The sequence below is a fragment of the Lynx rufus genome, unplaced genomic scaffold (assembly GCF_022079265.1).
Source record: "Lynx rufus isolate CCGP_SWC_20201006 ecotype Redwood Valley unplaced genomic scaffold, mLynRuf1.p SCAF_7, whole genome shotgun sequence".
In the NCBI taxonomy this organism is placed as follows: Eukaryota; Metazoa; Chordata; class Mammalia; order Carnivora; family Felidae; genus Lynx; species Lynx rufus.
Window position 1 is genome coordinate 42488357 of NW_025814889.1, and position 18029 is coordinate 42506385.

At 40.6% G+C, this 18029-nt stretch overlaps 1 protein-coding gene across 3 annotated transcripts in view; it reads right to left on the bottom strand.

Annotated features, from left to right (window-relative positions):
• NECAP1 (NECAP endocytosis associated 1) overlaps positions 1-6230 on the bottom strand; it is a 43848-nt gene extending 37618 nt beyond the window's left edge. For all 3 annotated transcript variants that reach the window (XM_047065431.1, XM_047065429.1, XM_047065430.1), the window contains exons 1-2: positions 6134-6230; positions 313-413 (exon numbers count right to left, since the gene is read on the bottom strand). In XM_047065431.1, the coding sequence (XP_046921387.1) occupies positions 313-413; positions 6134-6228 (196 nt within the window). In that variant the 5' untranslated portion in view covers positions 6229-6230. The remainder of the gene's footprint in view (positions 1-312; positions 414-6133) is intronic.
• Positions 6231-18029: the final 11799 nt, after the last annotated feature.

Genomic DNA, 18029 nt, shown 5'->3' on the forward strand with positions numbered 1-18029 from the left:
GTTCACCAAAAATGGGGTGCCTGGGTGGCTGAGTCGGTTAAGCATCTGCCTCTTGATTTCGACTCAGGTCATGATCTCATGGTGTGTGGGTTCAAGCCACGTGTTGGGCTCTGCGCTGAAAACTCAGAGCCTGCTGGAGATTCTCTCTCTCTCCTCTCTCTGTGCCCCTCCCCTGCTCACTCTCTCACTCTCAAAATACATAAATAAACATTAAAAAAAAAAGAAGAAGAAGAAGAAAAAAAGAAAAAGGAAAAGAAAAGGCACACCAAACTAATACCCTTAATATGTTAGAGGGTCACCAGCACAGATTACCTGAAACTTTATCCTCAAGCTTGATATAAGCAATCTTCCCTTTTGAAGTGATTCGGAGGCGACCAGTCCAATCAGGCTGGTCTAATTTCCAGTCAGATGCCCTAGGACAGGAAAATAGGAAGCCTCAAGTCTATGGCTTTTATTACGAAAAACCTACACAGAATCATTTGCCGTATTTCTATTTCCCTTCTTGCTTATTCTACCTATTAAATAATTAACAAGAATAACTCATGATCCCTGCTGCCCAGATGCCTCATATGACATATAATCCAAAGCAAACAAAAGACAGTGTTACTTCTTAAGAATTCTGGAGTCTAATAAGCATCAATAAAAACATGTAAAAGTACAAATACAAGCAATTAAAACTAACTCTCATAATGGTACTATACTGCCACACTGCAGATGATATTTTATATAATAGTGTTTTACTGATCAAGTAATAACAGAGTCTACTGAATGAACTATACTGGGTAACAGAAGGCTTCCCAAATCCCTAAATGTATTATCATCTTTCACTGAATTCAACCAATACTTACAGAATGCATATTAAGTCACAGGCACTGTTCTAGGTGAATGAACAAAACAAAGACTCCTACCCTCGTGAGGTTTATATTCTAATAGAAAATAGACAATAAAAAATAAACATAATAAGTAAAATAATTAGTATCTCAGAAAATGGTAAGTGCTAAAGCAGAAAGAAAATGAAGAAGCAGAAAAGGGAAATCGGGAGGGTAGTGGGAGAGTAAACAGGTTGCAGCATTCAAGAGGGTAGTCAGGGGAGGCCTTATTAACAAGGTGAAACGAGGGGCACCTGGGTGGCTCAGTTGGTTGCGCGTCTGACTTCAGTTCAGGTCATGATCTCACAGCTCCTGAGTTCGAGCCCCGTGTCGGGCTCTGTGCTGACACCTCAGAGCCTGGAGCTGCTTCAGATTCTGTGTCTCCCTCTCTCTCTGCCCCGAACCCACTCGCATTCTGTCTCTGTCTCTCTCCAAAATAAATAAACATTAAAAAAAAAATTTTTTTTTTAAACAAGGTGAAATGTGGGCAAAAATGTGAAGGAAGCAAGAGAGTTACTCATGCAGATATTGGGGGGAGGGGAGGAGGAGCTCCAGGTTTGAAACAATTAGTGCAAAGGTGCTAAGGTACGAGTGTACCTGGAATGCTTGCCCTCAAAAAGAAAGCCACCGCAGCGGGAATAAACTAAGAGATGAGGTGGGGGTGAGGTAACAGAGGGGCAAATTTTATAGGCCTCGTACGAACTTTAGCTTTTACTGAGTGAAAAAGGAGCCAGTACCAGTTTTAAGCAGAGGTGAAACATGATCTTCCTTTGACTTTAAAAGGATCACCTTGTCTGTTGTACATAGAAGCAATGTAAATACTGAAGCAGGGGGATTATAGTTAAGAGACTACCACCGCAATCCAGGAGTCATGACGGTGACTAGGAAGGGACAGGAGCAGAAGCGGCTAGATTCTAGATACATTTAAAGCCAAGAAACGGGGTTTTCTAAAGGACTGAATGTGAGGTAGGAGGAGTCAAGGATGACTGAAGTTTTTCGCCTGAGCAAAGGAGCTGCCAATAACTGAGACAGAAAGGCTATAGGTAGAGCATGTCTGAGAAGCTCAGGAGTTCAGTTTTGAATATGTTGAGTTGGAGACGTCAAATTGATTTCTCAAGTGAAGATACAGAGAAGGCATTTGAATATGAGTCAGGAGTTCAGGAAAAACATGTGGGCTAGAGATACAGATGTCCGTGGAAACATTACAAAACACTGAATACTTATAATCTGTGTGATACATGAATTTGAAGGAAATCTAAGACATTATTTAAATATGACCAATTTTACAAAGCTCTGAATTTGTGAGTTTGTTTTTGTCAGCATGTGGAAAAGAGAGGGCAAAGTAAAAGTTATTAAGCAACTCATCATGGGGCACCTGGCTGGCTCAATCCCTAGAGCATGTGACTTTTGATCTCGAGGTTGTGAGTTCAAGCCCCGTGTTGGGTACAGAGATTACATAAAAATAAGATCTCAGGGAACCTTGGTGGCTCAGTCAGTTGAGCACCAGGCTCTAAATTTCAGCTGCGTTCGTGATCTCGCGGTCACAAGATCGAACCCCGCATGGGGCTCCACACTGAGGGCAGAGCCTGCTTGGGATTCTCTCTCTCCCTCTGCCTCTATCCCGTGCTCTCTCTCTTTTTGTCTCTCAAAAAGAATAAAAATTAAAAAAAAATAAAATCTTTGGGGCACCTGGGTGGCTCAGTCGGTTAAGCGTCCGACTTCAGCTCAGGTCACGATCTCACGGTCCGTGAGTTCGAGCCCCGCGTCAGGCTCTGGGCTGATGGCTCAGAGCCTGGAGCCTGCTTCTGATTCTGTGTCTCCCTCTCTCTCTGACCCTCCCCCGTTCATGCTCTGTCTCTCTCTGTCTCAAAAATAAATAAACTTAAAAAAATAATAATTAAAAAATAAATAAATAAAATCTTTAAATAAAAAACCTCATCCCTCAGAAACCTGAAGACTAATACCTGCAAGGCAGAAAGGTAACAGTAAAATATATCTAAACAAGAAGCAAAGGTGGAAAGGAAAAAAAAAATGAAAATTAGCACAGGTTTTGAACAGGATTTATAAATCCTTGTCATGCCCTCATCTCTTAATGCCGTGCCTCAAGTACTTGAATCTGATCCACACTATAATGCTCTAAAGGTCCCTGAGTTTTAATTTTTTTTAAGAAGTCATTACTTATTCTACCATCACACCATGAGCTAAACACTGTGTACTGAATATATCAGGAACAAGCCTACTAGATGTGTTTCCTGGGACAGGTTCCTTGACTTATTTATCTTGTGTGTCTAGTGGCCAATATTTAACAAATCCTCAGTAAGTGAATGGATATCCCCAGCAGCAATTTCCCTCAGCCCTGAGCCTTCATTGCTTTCCCATTCCCAAGACCTAGCCCGAGGAGCTCTTGGTTTCGCTGGTCTTCTGAACTGACTTCACAAATTTTCATTGACGTCAGTAATAAACCCTTACAGCAACCATCTGGAATAGGCATGGAAAGCCTACCATCTCTGTCCGTCTCAATGAAGAATAGTAACACAGGAAGTAATGCCTAACTTCGAAGTCCAGCATTCTTCTCATTACATTAAACAGACTATTGAGTTTACTAATGATTTAGCTGAGGAGAAGGGCAGTGATGAATATAACAACAGTTTCATAGGTTGGGAAACCATTTTCTAATCATTTGTAACATTCTCATCGATCTAAATTGTCAGAGAAAGTCTGGGAAGCAACAGCTTACACTACGTGAATCAAAGTCATTCATTCCCTCAATCTTACTAATCACTCAAAGTATTCCCTCCTGCTTCCTAAAAATCCCAATTTTTCCTTTAAAGGCAGCCTAAAGAATAAGTCATGCTCATACTGTAAAGTGGGTTCTGTAAACAAGATTAGGCAGACAAAAAGGCATAAAAGTAACATTTATCAAGTACCTATTACGTGCCAAGCATTATGCCTATTCCTATGAAAATTAAGTGAAAGGATACTGCAAGGTAAGTAGTAGGATATCCATTTTTACAAATGAGGAAACTACAGTTCAAGAGAGGTGTGGGGCGCCTGGGTGGCTCAGTCAGTTGAGCGTCCGACTTCGGCTCAGGTCACGACCTCATGGTTTGTGAGTTCGAGCCCCGCGTCAGGCTCTGCGCTGACAGCTCAGAGCCTGGAGCCTGCTTCGGATTCTGTGTCTCCCTCTCTCTCTGCCCCTAACCCACTCACATTCCATCTCTGTCTCTCTCAAAAATAAATAAACATTAAAAAAATTAAAAAATAAAAAAAAATTAAAAAGAGTTAGGTGTCTTGCCAAGAGTAACCCAGCAAATAAATGGGAATCTCGATGCACACTTAGTTCAGCTCTCTTCACTCACTATACTAAGAGTGGCTAATGATAAAATGCCTCTTGAGGATAAGAAATGTCAATAACAAGCATAGAAAACACAGACAACAAGAAATAGAGGAAAATTAAGAAATTGTTTTGATGGCTCAGTGCAGTTAACTGACATGCAGATAAAAGGCTGTGGATAAACTAGGAAGTGAAAGTCGAGAATGCAGGTGGGTGAGAGGAGGAAGGTCGTTGAAAAAGCTTAAAGTAGAAGAAAGAGAAGAGAACCCCACTTTATGATGTATCATACCCTTTCGGAAGTCTTAACTACTGAACAGTTCAATCACTGCTAATTTATGTGATGAAGTGGAATCTACTAATTTCTCCCAAGTTTACAGAGTGCCCGCTATGTGCAGGACACTGTACTAGACCCTGATACTATAAACTTAGAAAAGACCTCAAGTTGTTCACAGCTAGCCTGGAGAAACAGCAGACGGAACAATCAATTACAATACAGAAGGAAGAGCACTAGGACAGAGATCAGCAGTGGTGCTACGGAGGCCCGCACAGAGCGTACCTAAGCCAGAATGGCAGGGTCACTCCTTCGGGAAGCCCAAAGCAGCAGATGTCCCTGCTGACTCACACACCACTACCAGTAACTACCATCGAAAAGCACGTAGATTCCTATTCGTGGTCGATTTGGGGCCTGACTGAAAAACTGGAATTAGGACCACCTCCGCCAAAACGTGCAACCCACAATGTCCAGTGCACAGGTCAGCAAGCACGAAGAGAGTGATCCATGATGAATGAAACCCCAGTAAGGAGGCAAGCTAATGGCCACAGGAGGAGGACAAGAGCCAAAGCAATGATAAATGCCAAGAGGAAAATCATGATGGTGAGGTGGACGAGAGAGGGGTAAGAACAGTGCCTTGTATTTAATATGCTGCTTTCCTGTTTCCTAAATTTTTTCACATTTCTTATATTATGTCACGTAACCCTCCAAAAACTTCTCTGAGGTACAGAACCAGAGCAGGTTTTCTGATCACTTTTTTTTTTTTCTACTTTACAGATGAGAAAACTGAGGCTTGCAGAGATTAAGCGATCTGTCCCAAATCATACAGCTGTTAAACTGTCAGGGTTCATACCCGTATTTTTGAATATGTAACCCGGTTAACGTGTTAACTCCTTCCACTACATGACTTCATGACTGCCTAGAGCATCCTCAGAACCTCACCGACACGCGATCACAAGGTGGTTGGTTAGCCCTACAGAGAAAATGCTGCATTAACTTTGGAGAGAAAGGCTATGAGAGAGATTAAGAAGGGAGGAAAGGAAAATAGAAAATACCATGTAATCATCAAGAAAATGTACTGGAAAAAAACAAACAGAATGGACAACCACTGGAAAACCTACCATCATAACCTTTGCCCACTAGCAAAAGAAGTGAAAGGAAAACCAAACGGCGGATCATGCTTGGTGGCAAGACTGGCACAAAAGATTAAATCACATCACCTAGAGAGCGGCCGACACGATGATTACCCACCATTATGCACGGGGTACTGGAAATGTTTATGAGAGACAGGGAGGTCAGGAGGGGGTACGACGAGGAGGAGAAACCGAAGGACGCAAGAAAGAACGAACCAAAGGTGACAGGCGATGGAGCAGGCACGACGGGATGGGTATGATGGGGAGCAGATGGGTAACCCCGAAGGGCCCAAGGGAGGAGGGGTGGGAAGACGCAGATGGTAAATTTTTTTAAGCGGCGGAAACCAGGCTGGCATGCCACAGTGGGAAAAGAACAGGAGGACGGGGCGAGAACAACCCTGGTGGGGAGGCTAGCAAAGTGACAACTCAGAGGTGGCAGTGGCGGGGACTCGCAGCGTGCCACCTGAGGAGGACACTGTCATCCCCGACCCGGTATGCGTGTACTGCAGAGCCTCGGGGCTAGTACCTGTAACCGCGGTTGGAAGCCCGGGGAGGGATCCGGTAGACGCTAACGTCGGGCTTCACACACAGAACAGACTCGTACTCCAACTCCGCCGCCATCTTGGCTCTGCACTCCGCGCCACCGGGGGCGGGGCGTAGGAACGGGGGCGGGCGTAGGGGGGGGTGGGAAGTTGGGCCAGGCGCAACTTCCGCTGACGCTACTTCCGCGCGAGTTTAGTTTGGTTCCTGAGATTAACCTCCGGTGGTGCGGGTTGGGGAAGCCATATTGAAAGCTGGAAACCGTGAAGCTGCGCAGTTCGCCATCTTGGGTAATGGCAAAACTTCCTTTCCAGGGCGCGGCGATTCGCGTTATGGAAATCTCCGTTTCGGAAAGGTGGTTGGGGTAATCGCCATCTTGCGGCTGGCAGGTTCCTGCAGTGTTTAGGAAGGAGGCGGACTGTGTTGGAATCTGGAGGATTTTTTTTCTGACAGAAGTCACTATTTAGCCGTAGTTTCCTGGCAAAAAAGGGGTATCTGCCCGTCGGTAATCTCAAACTGGGTACCTATGGTAAATGTATGACCCAGTCGTAGACGTGGTGGATTTTAATCCTCCAGCGTCTCAACGTTTAAAATGCCCAGCCTGATGAGTTCCCTGATAGCACCTTTTAATCTCGGATTAAAAGCACTTGTTGAAATAGTTTGCCGCACTTCCGATGTGCATTCTGGTTATCTTTCTGGAAAATGTGAACCTCTTAAACTCTTAAATGGGACCCTCAATTCCTGACAAATTCGCGAAGAATGATGAACTGTTATTTAATGCCCGCTATTTGCTCCCAGTCCTATAATGATAAATCCAACTGAATTCTTTCCATAAATATGTTTCTTGTACACTCCACAGGTAAACTTGCCTCAACACTATCGCTTAGAAACTGTTCAACGTGGGTGGCAAATGTCAAAACTAAGATACGAACTCCAATACAAGAGTGGTCTTAACCACTTCCTTATCTTGACTGGTTGAAATGGGTCCTTTTTTTTTTGAATTTTTTTTAACGTTTTTATTTATTTTTGAGACAGAGAGAGACAGAGCATGAACGGGGGAGGGGCAGAGAGAGAGGGAGACACAGAATCGGAAGCAGGCTCCAGGCTCCGAGCTGTCAGCCCAGAGCCCGACGCGGGGCTCGAACTCACGGAGCGCGAGATCGTGACCTGGCTGAAGTCGGACGCTTAACCGACTGCGCCACCCAGGCGCCCCTGAAAATGGGTCCTTAATTGTCTACGTAGCTAAGGGATAATCTTAAAATTCAAAAAGCCTTATGATGTATCCCTGTCAAGGATGTGGGAAATCAGCTACTGTCAAATACTGGTACCAAGAATGAAGTGAAATTTAGCAGAATTGATCAAAATATTGTAAATAACATTCAATTTAGTAAATCCACGAATACTTATTTTAGAGACATTCTTACACGTGCAGAAAAGTAGGGACAATGTTTATTACAGCATTGTTTGTAATAGTGAAAACTACGAAACAACATGAACGTCTATCAATAGAAAAAATATATATTTAAAACATATATAACATAAAAATTTTTTAAAATATGTCTTGATATTAGAACCATAGGAAAATATTTAAGATAGAAAAACAGACAAAAAGAAAAACAGCAAACTTTCACTTAAAATTTCAGTAATCCTCAACTATTTCTCATTCCGGAATTCTGTTCTTCATATTCTTCAAACACTTACTTGCGCTTAAACCTACTATCTTGAACACTTCCCCCCCCCCCCCGCCTGTCAATTTGGCAAACTGATACATTCACATATCTGCTCAAATATTACCTCCTTTGTGACTTCACCAATTATCATATTTTTTTAATTCTAATTCCAGTGTAGTTAACATGCAGTGTCGTATTAGTTTCAAGTGTACAATATAGTGAGCCAACGGTTCCATATATTACTCACTGCTCATCAAGATAAGTGTGCCCTTGGGGCGCCTGGGTGGCTCAGTCGGTTGAGCGTCCCGCTTCAGCTCAGGTCACGATCTCGCGGTCCGTGAGTTCGAGCCCCGCGTCAGGCTCTGGGCTGATGGCTCAGAGCCTGGAGCCTGCTTCCAATTCTGTGTCTCCCTCTCTCTCTGCCCCTCCCGCATTCATGCTCTATCTCTCTCTGTCCCCAAAATAAATAAACATTAAAAAAAAAATTTAAAAAAAAAAAAGGTAAGTGTGCCCTTAATCCCTTTCACCCATTGCAGCCACCCCTCCACCCACCTTCCCTCCGGTAACATCTATGTGTTCTCTACAGTTAAAGAGTCCGGTTTTGGGGGGCACCTAGCTGACTGAGTCAGTAGAGCATGTGACTCTCATTTTTGGGGTTGTAAGTTCGAGCCCCACGTTAGGTGTAGAGATTACTTAAAAATAAAATCTTAAAAAAAAAGTCCGTTTTTTGGGTTGTCTTTTTTTTTTCCTTTGTTAGTTTTGTTTCTTAAATTCCACCTAAGAGTGAAATCAAATGGTATTTGTCTTTCTCTGACTTTCACCAGGTACTTACTTCAAATGAATTTTCTCTAATGCTTCCTCTTGTTTCTGTTATATCTTTTTGTTATACATAATGGGTGTATATTATATTATACATAATACTTCAAATATCTCCCACTATACCACAAACTCCATAAAGGCAAAAACTTTGCTTTTTCAGCACCCACCACAATGTCGTTCACATAGTAGGCAATACTTATTATTAAATAACAGACGATTTGCCTTTAACTATAATCATTTAACTTATTACTTTCGCCACTTCCCAACATTTTTCAACTTCAGGCGCCTTCATATAGTTTTCAAAATATTCAGAGTGTTGGTGCGCCTGGGTGGCTCAGTCGGCCAAGCGGCCGACTTCAGCTCAGGTCATGATCTCGTGGTCCATGAGTTTGAGCCCCGCGTCGGGCTCTGTGCTGACAGCCTGTTTCAGATTCTGTGTCTCCCTCTCTCTGACCCTCCCCTGTTCATGCTCTGGCTCTCCCTGTCTCAAAAATAAATAAAATGTTAAGAAAAAATTTTAAAAAAAATATTCAGAGTGTAGAAAGGGATAAAATGAAAAGTAAAAGTCCACATCTCTGTATTATAAACAACTTTATGCCAACAAATTCGATAACTTAAATGAAATGGTCATTAATGTGCAAAAACTTACCTAATATTATTCAAGAAGACATAGAAAATCTGAATAGTCCTATAACAAAGAAATTGACTTCATACCTGAAAACCTTCCCACAAAGAAAACTCCGGGCCCAGATGGCTTCATTATTGATCAAACATTTTAGGAAGGAACAATATAAATCCTATGCAAGCTTTCTGAGAAATAGAAGAGGAAGGGGCAGCTGGGTGGCTCAGTCGGTTAAGCGTCTGACTTCAGCTCAGGTCATGATCTCAAGGCTCGTTGAATTCTAGCCTCCCGTCAGGCTCTGTGCTGACAGCTCAGAGCCTGGAGTCTGCTTCAGATTCTGTGTATCCCTCTCTCTCTCTGTCCCTCCCCTGCTCGTGCTCTGTCTCTCTCTCAAAAATAAAAAAATAAGTAGTAAAAATATTTCCCAACTAATTTTTATGAGACAATCATTTACCCTGATGCTGAAACCAAAGATATTATAAGAAAACTGTAGACCAATATTTCCTCATAAGCAATAATTCTTACCAAAATACTAACAAATCAAATCCAACCATGTGTAAAAAAAGAGAATGCATCATGCCCAACTGGGATTTACTCCAAAGAATTTAAGGTTCCGTTATAAAGAAAAAGCACATAGTCAACCCAACAGAAGCAGAAAAAAGAATATGAAAAACTTCAGTACTCATAAAAACGCTTACCAAACTAAGAATAGAAAAGGAATTCCTCAGTGTCATAAAGGACATCTATAAAAACCCTACAACTAACATCATGCTTACTGATGAAATATTGAATGCTTTTCTGCTAAGATCAAGAACGAGTGAAGAACGAGGCAAGTTTATGCCCTCACCACTTCTGTTAATCCTAAAGGTCCTCGTCATTACAATAGGGTAAGAAAAAGAAATACAAGTATACACATTGGAAAGAAAGAAAGAAAACTGCTCTGACTCGGGGATGGGGGTGGGGATGGGGAGGGGGGCACCTGGATGGCTCAGTTGGTTAAGTGCCCAGTTGATGGGATAGAGCCCTGCATCGGGCTCCGTGCTGACAGCACGGAGCCTGGAGCCTGCTTCCGATTCTGTGTCTCCCTCTCTCTCTGCCCCTTCCCTGCTCATGCGCTCCCTCTTGCGCCCACGCGCGCTCTCTCTGTCTCTCTCAAAATAAATAAACATTTTTAAAATATTTTTTTCAGTTAAACATACATTTATCACATCACCCATCATTCCACTCCAAAATATTTACCCCAGAGAAATTAAAACATAGATCCACAGTCGGGCGCCTGGGTGGCTCAGTGGGTGGGGTGTCTGACTTCAGCTCAGGTCATGATCTCACAGTCTGTGTGTTCCAGCCCCACATCAGGCTCTGTGCTGACACCTCAGAGCCTGGAACCTGCTTCAGATTCTGTGTCTGTGTCTCTCAGTGCCCCTCCCCTATTCACACTCTGTTTCTCTGTCTCTCAAAAATGAATAAATGTTAAAAAAAAAATTTTTTTTTAAAAACTAAAAACAAAACATAGATCCCCAGAAAGGAAAATGTTCATAGCAGCTTTGTTTAAAATAGCCAAAAACTGAAAAAAAATACCAAATGTCCGTCAATAGGAGAATGGATAAACAAATTGTGGTGTATCCATATAATGAAATACTGTCATATGGATATTCAACAGTATTAGGAAGGATAGCAATAAATAGCCTCAAACTAAACTCAGTAATAGCAATAAAAAGATTTGAAGTACTAATACCCATAATGACATAGATCGATCTCGAAAATATTATACCAAACAAAAAAGCCAGCCCCATACATACCATATGACTTCATTTTTTTTTTTTACATTTATTTATTTTGGAGAGAGACAGAGACAGAATGCGAGTGGGTTAGGGGCAGAGAGAGAGGGAGACACAGAATCCGAAGCAGGCTCCAGGCTCTGAGCTGTCAGCACAGAGCCTGACGCAGGGCTCGAACTCACAAACCGTGAAATCATGACCTGAGCCAAAGTCAGACGCTTAACTGACTGAGCCACCCAGGCACCCCCCATATGACTTCATTTACATGAAATTCCAGAAGATTTGTTGGTTACACAAAACATATATATTAATCAAGACTCAAGAAAGTATATTTTTAATGCATGCATTTTATTGTATGTAAATTAGAACTAAATAAAATTTATTTAAAAAAAATTAAAATCACCTCCGTGCTCTTCAAGATCTATTCTTCTTTCATTCTTCATTGAATTAACTACTGTTAATTTTTTCTGGTATTTTATGTGCATTACCCATTTATAAGTGTATGTGTATATATGTGTGCGTGTATAAGTGTATGTGTGTGTATGAGTGTATGAATTCACACAAATGGAGTTATGCTATACATATTTGTCCACATTTTGCTTTTTACTTAACAATATACATCAAAACACCTTTTTGTGTCAGTATATATGGATAGACCTCAAACTTTTTAGCATTTTATGCATTCCATTAAAAGTTTATTTATCTATATAGTTCCATTTATCTATATATAAAGTTCCATTTATCTATACAGTATAGAATCTTTTCAAACTACCTGAAATTAAATTAATAATATTTACTTCCAAAGAATCAGCCAATAGGAGATAGTAGAAGCATAGGAAATTTGAATTAGGAGAGACCGTTAGATATTTTTAAATAGACTTTTCTGTACTTTTTTTTTACTATGACCCACAGTAAGAACACATTTTATATTAGAACCCAATGCACACATGTATACTTGAAACAAAGGTTTCCCAAAATGATAACCTTATTAAACATGATGGCAGTTTATAATTTTTATTTTGCTCTGTTCTATTTTATATTTTTGTTCTCAACCCACATAACTGATTTTAATACCGAGTAGTACATCTTGACTCACAGTAAAAAAATAAATAAATAAAAAGGGATCTAACTCTGCTCATCATTTTACAGGTTAAAAAAAAAAAAAAGTAATGGAAAAAGACCAAGAATAATTCTGATAATTAGATCATATACTAAGATTATTATGTACATTATACTCTGCCTTTTAAAGAGTTGTCTTATAAACTCTCCACCAGCTGTACAATAAAGTCGAATTTTCGTAGCTAGTTGATTCTTCATAATCTTGCCCCAACCTTGCTTTTCAGGCTCACAGAGAGCCTCTTTTCTCATACTGTCTTCCTCTCACTCCCAGTGTCCCCTCTAACCTAATCGCATTGCTAATTTTGTAATTTTCCAAACACGTCTTTGTTCATGTTACACATATTTGCATAGACCGAAATGCCCTTCCCATTCATTCCTTGGTAAAATGCCTTCAGATGTCATTTAAATATCAATTTATCTGAGCAGTTATTCTCTCTTTTATTTAGCTTCCCTAAATAAAACTAGTAACTCCCTGCTCTATGCTCCCACTTATTTATACTAATCTATACTTGGACTTACTTATACTTAGTTTTAATTCTTACCACATTGCATTCAGCTGTTTATAGGTACATCTATTTTACAAAGGCAAGAAACCCATTTGTATTTACCCAGTATCTATCATAGCTTTCAGAATGTAGCAAGAACGCCATATTTTTTCGTTGTTGTTAAATGAATGATCATTTCTATCCATCTTTAACTGGGATAATTTGTCCTTGCCCTGATCAAGAAAATTTTAAATGTCTTGGCTGCAATTCACCTTTGCCTACCAGTAGGGGGCAGCAGCTACACAATTTAAAAATTCTGGACTGGAGACTCTCCTAGAAATCAAGCGAATTTTCTCGTATGTGTGATTTTTCCAAGTGTATGTGATTTAACCAAGTTCAACAAAAGCACTTTTGTTAGAAATGACAGAGGCTTCATCCAACTCAAATTTTTATTACTTTTAGATATATTTTAAACATGAAAATAAAAGTCAGAGTTTGACTCTTTTCCACCAGTAACATATTTCTCAGCTCTTTATTCTTTGTGCGCATACAAAAAGCAGTTTATCACAGGGTTTTCAATTCCGTTTTACCTTTGCTCAGGGTACTGTTGTCTATCACGAAATGGTACTTGTTAAAGTATAACTTTCCTAAATCCTAGGATTGCTACAAATGCACTGATAACAATTGTAATGAGCATTCAATCATAGTTTACAAATCTTCCAAACTTAGAATGGACCTTCGTGACCTTGTAGTTGAAATCTTGCACTTTACATATGACAGACTTGAATCCCAGACTTATTAAGTCATTTGTCCAGACACATTTGGTGATGCAGTCAGAATTGAAAACTCATGCCTCATGATTTACAAATCAACATTCTCTTCACCACACCATACTATTTAATACAAGAAGCACTTAAGATACTGGTTCAAGGAAAAAAAAAGATATTGGTTCAAAAATAGTACACTCATTTGGTTTTGTATGCACATCTATTCTTTTCATTTGATATAAACCATAAAGATAAGTTCGCAAGTACATAACAGACATGGGATATGTATTGCAAAATTTTTGTGATTAGAAAATGGCAATAATCTAAACACCCATCCATTTAGAATTGATCAATTCCATAAATAAATAAATTACGGTACATCTATCGATAAAGTATATGCACCTATTAAAAATTGAGGTTGACCTATATGCTCAGATATGAAAAGGTGAATTAAATAAGTGGAAAACTGCAAGTATAAAAAAAAAGTGTAATATTAGGTCATTTGTATAAAAAACTAAATATAAAGGATGCCTGGCTGGCTCAGTTAGTAGAGCATACGACTCTTGACTCTTGACCTTGGGGTCCTAAGTTCAAGCCCTACATTGGGTCTAGCACTTCCTTAAAAAAATGATAATAAAATAAATAAGTAAAGAACTATAAAATATTTAGACTTGCTAGGCACAAAATATTTATGGAACTATAGCCAAGACGCTTAATACAGGCTATTATATCTGGTAAATGGAAAGTAAAGAAAGGGAAACTCTTTTCCATTTTATATTCTTCCTTTTTTTAATTTATTTTATTTAAAAAAAAATTTTAGGGGCGCCTGGGTGGCTCAGTCGGTTGAGCGCCGGACTTCGGCTCAGGTGATGATCTCACGGTCTGTGAGTTCGAGCTCCGGGCTGATGGCTCAGAGCCTGGAGCCTGCTTCCGATTCTGTGTCTCCCTCTCTCTCTGCCCCTCCCCCGTTCATGCTCTGTCTCTCTCTGTCCCAAAAATAAATAAACGTTGAAAAAAATAATAAATTTAAAAAAAAAATAAAGAAAATAAAGTTTATTTATTTTGAGAAAGACAGAGAGAGAGAGAGTGCTAGCGGAGTATGGGCAGAGAGAGAGAGGGAGGGAAAGAATGCAAAGCAGGTTCTGTGCTGTCAGCACAAAGCCTGATGTGGGGCTTGAACTCACACACTGTGAGACCATGAACTGAGCTGAAATCAAGAGTCGGATGTTTAACCGGATGAGCCACCCGGGCGCCCCTGAAAAAGGGTATATTTAATAGCAACAACTTCTTGGGAAATGGACTTGGGAAGTGGAGAAAGTAGAGAAAGAATTTTCACTTTCACTTTCAACATGTCTGCATTCAATTTTTTGCAATGAGCACATATTAGTTGTATAATTCAAAAATGAGCATTGTTAAAAGTTAGAAACACTGTACTGGTTTTACAATGATTTCGTGATGTTTTAGTTAAATAGTAAATAAAGCCAGTCATTCACCTAAATCTACCTCCTCCTACTCCTTGCTTCCCAATGTGGTGCTGTAGCTACTGGGTCAAGTCAAACTGGCCCAGTTTGTGAATTTGACAGTCTCTAAATCTGAAAGGTAACGAATTCTAACTTTGTCCAATTGATTTACTCTGTATCCCCCACACAGGAGACATGCCTGGCACACGGTGAGTTCCATCAACATCTACAGTTAGAATGGGAGTGACCTAGAGGCTTAAGGGGGGAAGAAGACTGAGCAAGTCCTAGAACTACAGAGTTTAAGATCCAAGCCACCCTAGCATTTGTAGAGAAAGCTCTACCAGGTCCTACAACCCTGAAAAACAAAGGCTATGTCTCACTTGAAGTTCCAGATGAGAACTCTTGAGTTAGGATTCTTTTTTCTGACTTAAGAAAAATGCCTGTTTCTTCCTAGGTGTCCAAGCCTTAACGGCTGCAGAAGGTGGAAAATGATTTGGCCCCACGGAGGTTTGTAGCAATAACTCATCGTTTGAGAATCTTCATTCCATCTCAAGGACATGAGGCATGTGGCAGGTGTGGGATGGAATTAGGAGAAGGCCCCGACACGACAGCTCAAGATGTCTGATTTTCCTCCCAACTCTGTTATCTTATACTGCACTTCCAAATGCAAGTCCAACGGAAGCAATTTCTAGTCCCTCCTATAGCTACTAGAGTCTGTAGATGCTTTTTTTTTTTAATGTTTATTTTTGAGAGAGAGAGAAAGAGAAAGCATGAACAGGGGAGAGGCAAAGGGGGTCAGGCAGAGGATCTGAAGCGGGTCTGTGCTGACAGCAGAAAGCCCGGTGCAGGGCTTGAACTCACGAACTGTGAGATCATGACCTGAGCAGAAGTCAGACGCTCAACCAACTGAGCCACCCAGGTGCCATTTTCTAAGGAAACAGTTGATCTCCAGAGGACTCTCCTTATTTAATGAAGAGTTTGGGGTGACATTTCTCACAACCCAGAGAGTCAAACATTTTTAAAATCGGTCCACATCCAATGTTGGCAAGGATATGGGGCAATGGAACTGGTGGGAGTTTGGCGATATCTAGTAAAGTTGAACGTGCTCCTACCAGGAGTTCTCCACTGAAGCAGAACAAGCCCTGCATATGTCCCCCAGGTGCAAACATACAACCAGGGGCTGGAGGTTGTTAGGAAAATTGCACAAAATCTTATCGCGGCGTTGTTTACCATTTGTGACAGCAGGCATTGGAAATAAATGTCCATCACTAGAACAAATCAACTGGGGTATATTCCTACAATAGGGGAATGTAAACGGTGACCATGAGTGAACTGCTCACCACGTGCATCAAAAGGGATAGATCACAAAAGCATAATGTTGACTGGGGAGAAAAGTGAGTTAAGAAACAACAAGATTGTCCATTTGGACAATATTCAAAAACAAACAAACCTAAAATCGTATGGTTTTGGCAAATACATTTAGGCGGCAAAGCCATTTTCAACATGAAGGGAAATGCTGAACACGAAACTCCCAACTGTGGATAGTGGGGAGGAGGAAGGGAGGAGGACGATCAGGATGTACACAGAGGCTGCTTGAGTGATACTGGCCAGCATTCTGCTTTTAAAACCAGATGATAAGCTCATGGTAGTCATTTCATTATTGTTTAAAACGTACATGTTCATTACAGACTCTTTCAAATGGGTTATATACCTCCCGGTAACATTTAAACAGTGATATAGGAAGCAAGCAAGTGGTCAGTTATTGATTTCAACAACAAATAATCAGTAGAACAAGAATAATGATATTGAGGGGCGCCTGGGTGACTCAGTCGGTTGAGCGTCCAACTTCGGCTCAGGTCATGATCTCACACTCCGTGAGTTCGAGCCCCGCGTCGGGCTCTGTGCTGACAGCTCAGAGCCTGGAGCCTGCTTCCGATTCTGTGTCTCCCCCTCTCTCTGCCCCTCCCCTGCTCATGCTCTGTCTCTGTCTCAAAAATAAATAAAAACATTTAAAAATTAAAAAAAAAAAAGAATAATGATATTGATCATCTGACTCTTGGTTTCAGCTCTGGTCCTGATCTCTGAGTTCATGGGCTCAGGCCCCAGCATCGGGCTCTGTGCTATTAGCGAGGAACCTACTCGGGAGTCTTTCTCTCTCTGCCCCTCCCCCACTCTCTCCAAATAAATCAATAAATAAACAAAATTTAAAAAAAAAAGAATAATATTACCTGGTATTTATATAGCACCTTTAAAATTACAAAATGCTTTCACATACACTATTTCATTTATTTCTCACAACACTGTTGGCTGCTAGATAGTATTAACCCAATTTTCATCAAAAATATGCTGAGATAGGGGCATCTACGTGGCTCAGTCGGTTAAGCGTCCGACTTAGGCTCAGGTCATGATTTCACAGTTCGTGAGTTCAAGCCCAGCATGGGGCTCCGTGCTGACAGCTCAGAGCCTGGAACCTGCTTTGGATTCTCTCTCTCTCTCTCTCTCTCTGCCCCCTCCTTCTCGCACTCTGTCTCTGTCTCCCTCAAAAATAAATAAGCATTAAAAAAATTTTTATTTTAAATATGCTGAGATACAGAAAGCTCTAGTGAGTTGCTCATTTAATAGTTAAGTGTCAGGAAAAGAAAACCTTAAATTTCTGATACCAACACAACAGTTGCCTATAATTTATATGTTTACATGTATTATTAGTAATACTGTGTCTCTGGTTGAATTATAGTAATGAGTGACATTTATTGAGTACTGAGTACTATTCTCCATGCTTATGTGCTTTCTATCATTATTCCTCGCAACAGACAGGTACTATGATTATCCTGCCTGTTTTATAGGTGAAGAAACTGGTACAATGTGATTAAGTAACTTGTCCACAGTCACAACTGGCAAACAGATCTAAATGTCTCCCAGCTCGGGTCCTTTTTTTTTTTTTTTAAAGGTTTAATTCTTCTTTTTTTTAATTAATTTTTTAAAATTATTTCAGAGAGAGAGTGTGCAGGAGAGAAGGGCAGAGGGAGAGAGAGAGAGAGAGAAAGAGAGAGAGAGAGAGAGAGTCTTAAGCAGGCTCCACACCTGACATGGGACTTGATCTCAAGACGTTGGGATCATGACCTGAGCCAAAATCAAGAGTTGGACATTCATCTGATTGAGTCA